At 49.5% G+C, this 12712-nt stretch overlaps 1 protein-coding gene across 3 annotated transcripts in view; it reads right to left on the bottom strand.

The window, feature by feature from the left end:
* Positions 1-10459, bottom strand: part of DHX34 (DExH-box helicase 34) — a 38172-nt gene extending 27713 nt beyond the window's left edge. The window contains exons 1-4 of one of the 3 annotated variants that reach the window (XM_025368940.1): positions 10389-10459; positions 5298-6285; positions 3370-3681; positions 595-849 (exon numbers count right to left, since the gene is read on the bottom strand). In XM_025368940.1, coding sequence (XP_025224725.1) covers positions 595-849; positions 3370-3681; positions 5298-6002 — 1272 coding nt within the window. In that variant the 5' untranslated portion in view covers positions 6003-6285; positions 10389-10459. The other 2 variants (XM_025368942.1, XM_025368941.1) reach the window with 2 other exon arrangements.
* Between the last annotated feature and the right edge of the window lie 2253 nt (positions 10460-12712).

Here is a 12712-nt window from a genome sequence, read left to right as displayed (position 1 = left end):
ACCCGGGAGGTGGAGCTTGCAGTGAGCTGAGATCCGGCCACTGCACTCCAGCCTGGGCGACAGAGCGAGACTCCGTCTCAAAAAAAAAAAAAAAAAAAATTAACGGAGTATAGTGACACACACCTATAGTTGCTACTTGGGGGACTAAGGAGAGGGGATCACTTGAGCCCAAGAAGTCAAGGCTGCAGTGAGCCCCGATTATGCCACTGCACTCCAGCCTGGACAACAGAGCAAGACCCTGTTTCAAAAAAAAAAAATAATTGTTTTGGAACACAGACTTACCCACTCAATTTATGGCTGCTTTCATGCTGCAACAGTGGGGCTGAGTAGCTGTGACAGACAGCCAGCCCATGGTCCATAGCGCTGACAATATCTACTCTGATCCTTTCTAGAAAGTTTGCCGACCTCTGGTTTAGAGCATGGGCTCCAGGGCGAAACTACCTGGGGTCGCAGCCTGGCTCTGCCACTAGGTGGCTACGACTTTGCACAAGTGCAGCCCCCAAGCCCTGCGTCTGTGGAGTTACACAAGTCCTGTGTGCAGCCACCCCTGACTCATGCAGACCTAGCCTGCCCCACTTGGGCTTCCTGTGATACCTTGTCCTGGTCGGCCACAGACAGGGCGCTGTGCAGGGGCAGCACCACCCAGCGCTGGGTGTGGCTGGCATAGGTCTGGGCGGCCTCCAGCACGGTGCTGATCTCCGCCATGCCGCTGAGGAAGACGAGGAGGTCACCCCGCTCCTCAGGTGGGTACTTGTGGTCAATGGACTCCAGTACCCTCAGGAAAGGGCGTGGGTCCAGCTTCTCTGACTTGGACGTGGTCGGCTCCGCCTCCTGTGGCTGGTACACGACCTGAGAGGAGACAGCCCCAGGTAGAAGCACACCCTGTCCCTTCAGCTCAGAGCAATGGGCTGGGGAGGCTGCAGGCTGACGGGGGAGAGCCGGTTGACAGAGAAGACACAGTGCAACAGGTACAGGCTGGTGGGCAACTCTGTTCCATGTGGTCATTCAGGGATCCAGGCTCCTCCTTTCTCACTAGTCTACCATCTCACTGGGCAGGATTTCTCAAAGTCAGCAAGATTGACATTGAAGTCTGGACAATTCCTTGTTGTGGGGGCTGTCCTGTGCATTGTAGGATATTTAGCAGCATCCTTGGCCCCTACCCACTAGATGCTAGTAGTCTTCTCCTCTGGTTGTGACTATTAAAAATGTCTCCAGATATTGCCACATGTTCACTGGGGGGCAAAACCACCCCTAATTGAGAAACAGGTGATAGACAGCACACTGCAGTTAGATAATTTCTGAAGGATGTAATAAAAAGACAAAGTAACAAAGCAACTGCAAGGCTTGTGGGGTGCTGGTAATGTCTGACTTTTCTAAACCTGGGTGCTAGCTATGTAGATGTATTTAACTGGGGAAAACTAATTGAGCTATATATTTACAATGCATGCATTCTCTTGTGTTTAGAGTAGCTTCAACAAGAAAAAAATTCTAGGTGATGGAACCAGGATGAAAACCCTAGAAATCAGGTTGGTTGGATGACCAGGAGAGGACCTGAGCCTGAGCCAGGTTGGCTGGCTGATTTCCAGGCATAGTTGGCTCACACCTGTAATCCTAGCTCTTTGGGAGGCCAAGACGGGAGGATTGCTTGATCTCAGGCAGACAACATAGCAACACCTCGTCTCTACTAAAAAAAAAAAAACCAAAACCCTAGAAAACATTTCTCAGGAAGCAGCCTCATTCTTTTTTTTTTTTTTTTTTTTTTTTTGAGACAGGGTCTCGCTCTGTCACCCAAGCTGTAGTACAGTGGCATGATCTCGGCTCACTGCAGCCTCCACCTCCCAGGTTCAAGCAATTCTCCCACCTCAGCCTCTTGAGTAGCTGGGATAACAGGGGTGCACCACCACTGGAGCTAATTTTTGCATTTTTAGTAGAGACAAGGTTTTACCATGTTGGCCAGGCTGGTCTCGAACTCCTGACCTCAGGTGATCCACCTGCCTCGGCCTCCCAAAGAGCTGGGATTATAGGCATGAACCACCACACCCGGCTGGCACTCTCTCTCTCTCTCTCTTTTTTTTTTTTTTGAGATGGGTCTTGCTCTCTTCCCAGTGTAGAGTGCAGTGGCATGATCTCAGCTCACTGCAACCTCCGCCTCCAGGCTCAAGCAATTCTCCTGCCTCAGCCTCCCAAGTAGCTAGGATTACAGGCACACGCCACCGTGCCCAGCTAATTTTTGTATTTTTAGTAGAGATAGGATTTCACCATGTTGGCCACGATGGTCTCGAGCTCTTGACCTCATGATCTTTCTGCCTCAGCCTCCCAAAGTGCTGGGATTATAGTCACGAGCCACCATGCCCGGCCCATTCTTTCTTTTTTTATGGCTGCTTAGAAGGCAAATTGATGGGTATTTGGAACCAGAAATCACAAGAGACAATGAAGTTCTTCCTGTAAGTCTTGACTACACAGACAAGGATAATTCACTAAGACAGTGTTTCTCAATTAGGGGTGGTTTTGCACCCCAGGGAACATGTGGCAATATCTGGAGACATTTTTAATAGTCACAACCACAGGAGAAGACTACTAGCATCTAGTGGGTAGGGGCCAGGGATGTTGCTAAATATCCTATGATCCACAGGACAGCCCCCACGACAAGGAATTATCCTTGATTGAAATGTCAATCTTGCTGACTTTGAGAAATCCTGCCCAGTGAGATGGTAGACTAATGGGAAAGGAGGAGCCTGGATCCCTGAATGACCACATGGAACAGGGTTGACCACCAGTCTGGATCAGTCGCACTGTTATCTAAGAGAAATAAACTTCTCTTATTTGAGACTTTACATTTTTGTTTTGTTTTTTTTCTTTTTGTTTTTTGAGACAGAGTCTTGCTGTGTCATCCAGGCTGGAATGCAGTGATGCGATCTCGGCTCACTGCAAGCTCTGCCCCCCCGGTTCAAGCGATTCTCCTGCCTCAGCCTCCCAAGTAGCTGGGATTACAGGTGCCCACCACCATGCCTGGCTAATTTTGGTTTTGTATTTTTAGTAGAGACGGGGTTTCACGGTGTTAGCCAGGATGGTCTCGATCTCCTGACCTCATGATTCGCCTGCCTTGGCCTCCCAAAGTGCTGAGATTACAGGCATGAGCCACTGTGCCCAGCCATTTTTGGGTCTTCTTCTAACAGCTTTTACTCTAATAAGCACTTAGCACTCTAACCAGGTCATTATGAATGCTCAGAAAATGGTAGCTTTAAAAAAAGAGAAGATCTTTAAAAAAAAGAGATGGGAGATACAGCCACAGAGAGAAGAGGCATGTCCAGGTTTGGACAGAGACCAGGTTGGAGGTCTGGGGATGTAGGAGGAGGGGAAAGTACTCACTGTGATGGGGAACAGCCTCCCGGGAACCTGTACCACGGGTGCATTGCTGAAATAGCTAGAGAAGAGCGAGATGTTGATGGTGGCCGACATGAGGATGACCTTGAGGTCAGGCCGCTTGGGCAACAGGCGCCGGAGGACACCCAGGAGGAAATCATTGTGGAGATGCCGCTCATGGACTTCATCCACAATCAGGACCTCGTACTGGGGCAGACTGGGCTCCCGCTGGATTTGTCGCAGAAGCAGCCCCACCGTCAGGAACACAATCTTGGTGGCCGCCGAACGCGTGCTCTCAAAGCGGATCTGGTAGCCGACCTGGGGTGGGATGAAGAAAGGTGTGGTCAGGAGAGGACCCTGAGCCTGGGTATCAGCCCCTGGCCCTGCCCAAATTGAAAATCTAAGCAGGCCACGTGCAGTGGCTCACGCCTGTAATCCCAGCACTTTGGGAGGCCGAGGCGGGCGGATCATCTAAGGTCAGGAGTTCGAGATCAGCCTGACTAACACAGAGAAACCCCGTCTCTACTAAAACTGCAAACAAAATTAGCCGAGCGTGGTGGCGGGCGCCTGTAATCCCAGCTACTTGGGAGGCTGAGGCAGGAGAATTGCTTGAACCCGGGAGGCAGAGGTTGCAGTGAGCCAAGATCACACCATTGCACTCCAGCCTTGGGCAACAAGAGTGAAACTGCATCTCAAAAAAAAAAAGAAAGAAAGAAAAAAGAAAATCTAAGCAAATGCCATGCCTAGCCATCAGACTCTGGAGTCCAACAGCTTGGGTTGGAATCCTACCTCTGCCACTTAGTGCCACAGACCTTGGGCAGGCAATGCCATCCCTTATAGTTTTCCCCCTAGGTGCTGTGAGAATGCCATGTGACAATGCACAGAAAGTATCTAGCACCATACCTCATGTATATATAATGTTTACTATAATACAAATAACCTTTTCTTGAGTCCCTACTATGTGCCAGGACATTACGTACCACTCTAAGCGCTTTATGTATATCAACCCATTTCATCCTTATGACCACCATGACACAGAAGGACTATTATTGGCCTTCCAAGATGGCAGTTTGCATTGCGGTGATTGCCAGGAATCACCTTCGCAGCTGGGCGCAGTGGCTCATGCCTGTGATCCCAACACTTTGGGAGGCCGAGGTGGGTGGATTACCTGAGGTCAGGAGTTTGAGACCAGCCTAACTAACATGGCGAAACCCCGTCTCTACTAAAATTACAAAAATTAGCTGGGTAGGGTGGTGGGTGCCTGTAATCCCAGCTACTCAGGAGGCTGAGGCAGGAGAACTGCTCAAACCCGGGAGGAGAAGGTTGCAGTGAGCTGATATCGTTCCACTGCACTCCAGCCTGGGCGACAGAGCGAGACTCTTGTCTCAAAAAAAAAGTGACAAACCTTTAGGACGTTTCCCATTGTTTTGCCATTAAAGTGCTACACTGGTAATGCTAGCTCCTTTGTCATATAGACCACGAACAAGCCAATCTGTGGATAAAGTTCTAGAAGAATCATTACTGGGTCCAAGGGTAAGTGCTTCATTTTTTTTTTTGAGATGGAGTCTCGCTCTGTGGCCCAGGCTGGAGTGCAATGGTGCAATCTCGGCTCACTGCAAGCTCCGCCTCCCGGGTTTACGCCATTCTCCTGCCTCAGCCTCCTGAGTAGCTGGGACTACAGGCACCCGCCACCACGCCTGGCTAACTTTTTGTATTTTTTAGTAGAGACGGGGTTTCACCGTGTTAGCCAGGACGGTCTTGATCTCCTGACCTCATGATCCGCCTGCCTCGGCCTCCCAAAGTGCTGGGATTACAGGCGTGAGCCAACATGCCCGGCCAAGTGCTTCATTTTTATTGATACTGCCATATGGACAAGCAACCTATTCCCCCAAGGTCGCCCTGGAAAAGTCGGAAATCTGGTGCGTCCCACTCACCTGTGAGCCATACTGACTAAGGCTCTCAAAGCCTACACGCTTGGCCAGTGAGATGCAGGCGATCCGCCGGGGCTGGGTACACGCCACGTGACTGAAGCCAGCAGTCAGCAGGTACTGGGGCACCTGAGTGGACTTGCCACAGCCGGTGTCACCGGCCACTACCACCACCTGGTGCTCCTTCAGTGTCTGCAGGATGCGGTTCCCATACTGGGCGATGGGGAGGGCTGCCCGCTCACGCTGCAGCTTGGCCAGACGCCCAAATGCCTGCTTCTGGCCAAAGTCCAGATAGTGCAACAGGGCCCGGCGGAACTCACACACTCTCTCCGCAGGCAAGTGCCTGCCCAGCCCCTGAGAGCCCCGTGTGTCAGGGCCAAGAACAGAGAGGTTGATGCGGTAACGTGGGTCATAAGCGCGAGGTAGGTCGGCCAGCGCTGGGATGCTGTGCTTGGGCTGTCCAGGGTCTTTCTCCTCCTTCCTGGAGGTCTTGAGATTCTGGAATCTCTGCAGGCGCTCAAAGAAGGTCCAAAACTTCTGACATTCCTCAGAACCCTGACGGATGTAATCCTCCTCACGGAAGAAGGCATCTTCCAAGAGGCGACGTGTCTCTGGACAATTCCAGTCCCATTTCTCCAAGGCCTCTTCCTCGCTGGGAGCCCAGTGGTGGTCTCGGTGATCCCTGCCCTCTCTTGTTCTAGGAGGAGGCATGTTACTAATCCACAATGGGGGTCTCAGTTCTGATCACCCAAAACAAACATTCTCATCCATTCCCAACCTGCAACAATTTAAGAGGCCAGTGCCTTAAATTGCAACAGAGAACTACTTTATCTTCAAAGAGCTAATTTTTCCTCCTAGTCACGGCACAGGACCACCACAGATGATAAAGTGGTCAGGGGACTGCTTGAGCTGATGACACAAAGGGTACCTCATGATACCTGCAGTGATCTCTGGGATGGACACAAGTTCATTCTGGGTTTTCAGGCCCTGGATTCTTAGGAGAGAGAACAGAAGACATTCATTCACTTTTGGGAACAGTGCCTTCTTTTTTTTTTTTTTTTTTGAGGCAGGGTCTCACTGTTCCCCAGGCTGGAGTGCAGTGCCGCAATCATGGCTCACCGCAGCCTCGACCTCCTGGACTCAAGCGATCCTCCTGCCTCAGCCTCCCGAATAGCTGGGACTACAGGCACACGCCACCACACCCAGCTAATTTTTTACTGTTTGTAGAGATGAGGTCTCACTATGTTGCCCAGGTCGATATCAAACTTCTGGGCTCAAGCAATTCCCCCACCTCAGCCTCCCAAAGTGTTGGGATTACTGCTGTGAGCCACCACGCCCAGCCCATTTTTAGAAACATTTCTAACAGCCTGTTTCTCAAGCACTGAACCAGGAAAAGGAGGTAATGAATATGACCACCAGAGTCCTCACAGATGGCCATGATGACATCATCTCTCATGTGACACACACGTCAGCAGACTGTAACAATCCAGTGATGGGGACTGTGATAACAGAACCCTAGGGAGCTGTGGGACACCAAAGGAGGTTCCTCCTCCTTCCCATGCTTGGGAATCGTGGAAGGATCCTGGGAGGAGGGGATGTTTGACCTGACACCTAAAGGAGAGATGCAGGTCACACGGCCAACCAACAGCAGAATCTTGTCTCAAAAGGAAGTAACAGGAGAGAGGTGTGATGTAATGAAAAGAATAAGGCAAGGTCACCCGGGGTCCAGTGAGATTCAGAACATTGAGATAAAAGGCAAAATTTTGCAAGTGTTATATATTATTTTTGCCTGCCTGGCACAACCCCTTACTTCTTTTCTGAGGATAGTATCCATCTTCCTTTGGAGAACAGCCCTTCCTCGATTCTACATGGTTCAAGGGCCTTTAAGTCAAAGAACCACTATTGGGTAGGCAAGTGACAAAGACCTGGCCAATCATGGTACTCTACTCCCCCTCTAACCAATGATTGGTCTGAGAAGTGGACACATGATCGAAGAAGGGCCAATCAGGGCCCTTTTGTGGAATTTACACTCGGTTGCTAGGACAGAAAAGCTCTCATTTTATCCATTATAATCAGGCAAGTTTGATATAAGCCTGGAGCTGTTTGTAGTAGCTCTGAAACATGACAGAGTCTTTCCTAAAATCTATCCTAGAGAAATAACTAGATACAGGCACAAGGATATCACTGTGCATCACAGGGAGAGGGCGAAAGAGGAAGAGGGAGAGGAAGAGAAGCTTGGCAACATCATTTAGGTCTTGAAGCTTAGTTTCCTTCAACCCCCCACTTCTCAGCTACACAAGAAAATGCCTTTTTGCTTACAGTTAGAGTCTTTTGTTTTTGTTTTGAGATGGAGTCTTGCTCTGCCACCTAGGCTGGAGTGCAGTGGTGTGATCTTGGCTCACTGCAACCTCCACCTCCCGGGTTCAAGCAGTTCTTGTGCCTCAGCCTCCCAAGTAGCTGGGATTACAGGCGTGTGCCACCATGCCCAGCTAATTTTTTGTATTTAGTAGAGACAGGGTTTCACCATCTTGGCCAGGCTGGTCTCAAACTCCTGACCTCAAGTGATTCACCCACCTCAGCCTCCCAAAGTGCTGGGATTACAGGCGTGAGCCACCGTGCCCAGCTCCCTGGGCAAATTAACCTGAACTAACTTCAGGCAGTTTTCATCATGTATAAAACAGAGATAATATCCTCTCAAAACTTTACATTTAACCATCAATCTTGGTAGAGAGAAGCTAAGTAGTTAAATAGTAACTAGAAACAGAAAACAGAAAACTAACAAGCAGAAAACAGCAAGAGGAAGTGGGGCAAAATCTGGAAACAAAATTAGACTCAAAAGGCCACAGTTCCCTATCATACTGGTGCTAACAATGCTTCCACCTCCTCTTGTGTTTTCCTGTTCTAGGAGGGAAGCAAGTTGAGGGCTTGGAGTGTTACTGTGACTCTGGGTCAGTGATTCTTCGAAAATGAGAGCGTTCCGGCCGGACGCAGTGGCTCACAACTGCAATCCCAGCACTTTGGGAGGCAGAGGCGGGCGGATCATGAGGTCAGGAGATCAGGACCATCCTGGCTAACACGGTGAAACCCCGTCTCTACTAAAAATACAAAAAAATTAGCCGGGCGTGGTGGCAGGCACCTGTAGTCCCAGCTACTCAGGAGGCTGAGGCAGGAGAATGGCATGAACCTGGGAGGCAGAGCTTGCAGTGAGCCGAGATCACGCCACTGCATTCCAGCCTGGGCGACAGAGCGAGACTCCGACTCAAAAAACAAAAAAATGAAAAGAATATGAGAGTGTTCCTCTGAAGCTACAAACTGCCTATGCATGCTGAGCCCCACTGAGAGCATCCCGTGCCTCTCAAGGTGTCTATCTTTTTCAGCTTCTAGGTTGTCTGCATCTTCTAGTTTCTGTGTAACTGTGTCTCTGACCATCTTTTGGTCTCTTGGCCTATTTGCCCTGGGCTCATGGCCTTTAGTGGGTTTGTTTCCCCTCTGTCCCCTCCATCTCTCTCCATTCCTTCTTCAGGCCTCTGTCTCTTTTTCAGTCTGTCTTGTTCATCACCCTCATCTCTCTTCCCTGTCCTATTCTGGTCTCATCTCTCTTCATTTATCTGAGTCATTTCGTAGTCTGATTTTCTCTGTAATCCAGCTCTTCCTTTCTCCATGTCTCTTCAGTTCTCCATTTGACGTTCTCCATCTTTCTCATTTTAAAAAAAGCTTTTTCAGGCCGGGCACGGTGGCTCACGCCTGTAATCCCAGCACTTTGGAGGGCCGAGGCAGGCAGATCACCTGAGGTCGGGAGTGCGAGATCAGCCTGACCAACATGGAAAAACCCCATCTCTACTAAAAATACAAGATTAGCCGGGCGTGGTGGCACATGCCTGCAATCCCAGCTATTTGGGAGGCTGAGGCAGGAGACTTGCTTGAACCTAGGAGGCGGGGGTTGCGGTGAGCTAGGATCACGCCATTGCACTCCAGCCTGGGCAACAAGAGTGAAACTCCAAACTCCAACTCAAAAAAATAAAAATGTTTCATTTTTGTTTTTTCGAAACAGGGTTTCACTCTCTCACCCAGCCTGGAGTGCAGTGGCGCAATCACAGCGTACTGCAGCCTTGACCTCCCAAGCTCCAGCGATCCTCTCACCACGACCTCCCAAAGTGCTGGGGTGACAGGCGTGAGTCACCGCGCCCTCTTTCTCATGTTGTTTTAATCTTTTTTCCCTCCCTTGTGTCCTTCCAGTGTTCACTCTCCATCACCTTCTCTCTCCATTTCCCCATCTAATACTTTATCTCCCAATATCAGAAGCTTTAATAATAGCTCATGCTTACTTACTGCTTACTCACGTTAACACACAGACCTATTCCTATCTGTATGATTTATTCCTATCCCACACCTATGTACATACACACACACTTTTCTCACGACTGTAAGGCACTATGATCACCCCCTATTTTACTGAGCAATAGAGAGGCTAAGTGAGTAGCCAAGTGTCAGATGAGGAACTCAAATCTAGGGGTTCGGGCTCCACTCCCTCACTTTTCCATTTCTCAGCATCATTCTCCATTACCTCCAGTTTTTGTGGGGTTCTCCCTACTTCACTGTCTCCACCCTTCCATATCTCTCGGTGTCCCACATGATTCAGTGTATCGTTTCTCCATCTAATTCCCATTTTTTCTGTTTCTAGCGTCCACGATCAGTTTCCGACTTTCCCCTCCACTCCCCAAGTTTAAGGGCGACCACGCCTCTCGGCCTCGTGGTCTGAGCCTCTGGCTGGAACCTATCGCAACTCTCGCCCACGCTCTCTAGTTTTCAGCTTCCCTACTCTCCCAACACCCTCGTCTTTCAGTCCCTCAGTTTCTCGAGGCTTATTTTCGTGCCTCCGTTTCTTTCCGTCTCTGGCCTGTCGCCCAGGTTCTCCCAGAGACGCTCAGGTGCCATCTCCGTCCGCGTCTGCCGGCCCTTCGGCTGCCTGCTACATTTCTCCTCATCTCGAGATTTCCCTTGCCCCTGGGCTCGCACCCCAAATTACCCCCGACCGGCCCAACTTCGGCAGCCATCGCTGCCACCACCCGGTGCACCCGCCCCGCCCTCCTCACTTACTACAAGCCGCGAACGCCTTAACTTCCGGTTCCAAGAGCCCTAGTCTTGCGCCTGCGCACACCGCCATCTCGGTCTGACCCCGCCCCGCCACCACAGAGGAGCCAGTCGGAAGCTCTGGGCTGCCCAAGACCCATCCTGCGCCTGTGCACAGCACGCTTCCGCCCCGCCTCGCTTGGGGCGGAGCCTCGAGAGATTGGGCCCTCTAGAGGCCGGTAGAGGCGTTGCGGTACAGACTTGCAGGCACGTCCTCCCCGACGCCTCCCTCTCCTCCCCAGGCATAGCCGCGTGCACCCAAGCCCCGCGCCCAGGCACTTTTTTTTTTTTTTTTGAGACGGAGTCTCGCTGTGTCTCCCAGAGTGCAGTGGCGTGATCTCAGCTCACTGCAACCTCCGCCTCCCAAGTTCAAGCCATTCTCCTGCCTCAGCCTCCCGAGTAGCTGGGATGACAGGTGCACACCACTCCCCCGCGCTGATTTTTGTATTTTTAATAGAGACAAGGTTTCACCATTTGGGCCAGGCTGGTCTCCAACTCCTGACCTCAAGTGATCCTCCCGCCTTGGCCTCCCAGAGCACTGGGATTACAAATGTGAGGCATCACACTCAGCCTTACCTCTTTTCTTTCTACAACCCCATTTTCTGTTACCTTTCCCTGCAATAAACTCAGTCACACACATGCAAGAAGGCCCCCACATATAGAAACTATCTCATTAGCCAGGAAGGCACCCTCTCTTTTATTAAGTGAAAGAAGAAACTGGGCTGGGCACCGTGGCTCACGCCTGTAATCCCAACACTTTGAGAGGCCGGGGCGAGTGGATCACCTGAGGTCAGGAGTTCCAGACCAGCCTGGGCAACATGGCCAACCCCTGTCTCTACAAAAAAATACAACAATTAGTCGGATATGGCAGTGTGTGCCTGTAGTCCGAGCTACTCAAGAGGCTGAGGTGGGAGGATCGATTGAACCCAGGAGGTTGAGAGACTGAGGTTGCAGTAAGCCATGATGGTACCACTGCACTCCAACCTGGGTGACAGCCAGACTGTCTCAAAAAAAAGAAAAAAGTTTTATGTCTTAAAAGAAAGAAGGACTCTAAAGTTTTTGGCCTGAGCATTTGGAAATACGAAGTCACTGTGTACTACCATCAGGAAGACATGGGAGAGAGGCTAGAGAGAAAATCCGAAGTTCTGTTTTCAGCATATTGTTTGAGTTACACATTGGACATCAACTGGGGATGCAAGTGGAAAGTTGGATATAATTATCAAGCCTTTGGAAAACAACTTAGAGATAGAGAAGCTAATTCATACATTATTATCAAAAGAATAATAAATGGACTAAGCATTCTGCTTAAAATTTCCAAACAAGGTCCAGTGTGGTGGCCCACGCCTGTAATCCCAGCACTTTGGGAGGCTGCGGCAGGTGGATCACCTGAGGTCAGGAGTTCGAGACCAGCCAGGTCAACATGATGAAACCCCGTCTCTACTAAAGATATAAAAAATTAGTCAGGCATGATGGCGGACACCTGTAATCCCGGCTTCTCGGGAGGCTGAGGCAGGAGAATCGCTTGAACCCAGGAGGCGGAGGTTGCAGTGAGCCAAGATCACATCATTGCACTCCAGCCTGGGTGACAAGGAGAAACTCCGTCTCAAATAAATAAATAAATAAATAATCCAAACAATAACTATAATTTTTAAAAAAGGAAAATTGGAAGAAATGAACAACAAATGTGAAATCAAGAAGAAAGCCACAGTCTATCAATAACAGGGTTGAATAGCAAGCTTGAGTCTAGTTCTTAGAGAAATTACTAATAACTTGGTTCTTTGAAAACTTAAGGAAACCAATATTTCTACGGTAAAAAAAAAAAAACAGCAGAAATAAATCTTAGAACAAAAAAAGGGAAGTTATAACAAAACAGATGGCTTTTAATAGTCAAAGGGATTTTATGTAACATTGCACAGACATACATTTGAAAACTCCCATGAAATGTATTCTAGTTCAAAAAAGAAAGGCTAATGATCTACAAAATGAAAACATCTCAAAAACTACAAAAGATGTTTTGTAAAAGTTATCAAAGAACGCTCCTAAGTGGCACCTGGTCCCAATAGATTAATGGGAAGATTTTGCAAACTTTAAGCCCCAAAGTGGAGTTTTAGCTCATGAGGATTCTTGGCTTTGCCCAGAAAAGAATTCAAAGGCGAGCACGGGCAAGGTAGAGGAAAACAGCTTGCTTTCTTTCCTTCTTTCTTTTCTTTTCTTTTCTCCTTTCCTTCCTTCCTTCCTTCCTTCCTTCCTTCCTTCCTTCCTTCCTTCCTTCCTTCCTTCTCTCTCTCTCT

This window comes from Theropithecus gelada, chromosome 19 (genome assembly GCF_003255815.1).
Source record: "Theropithecus gelada isolate Dixy chromosome 19, Tgel_1.0, whole genome shotgun sequence".
Taxonomy (NCBI): Eukaryota; Metazoa; Chordata; class Mammalia; order Primates; family Cercopithecidae; genus Theropithecus; species Theropithecus gelada.
Note: the sequence above shows the minus strand (reverse complement) of the source record. Positions and strands in the feature narration are given on the sequence as shown.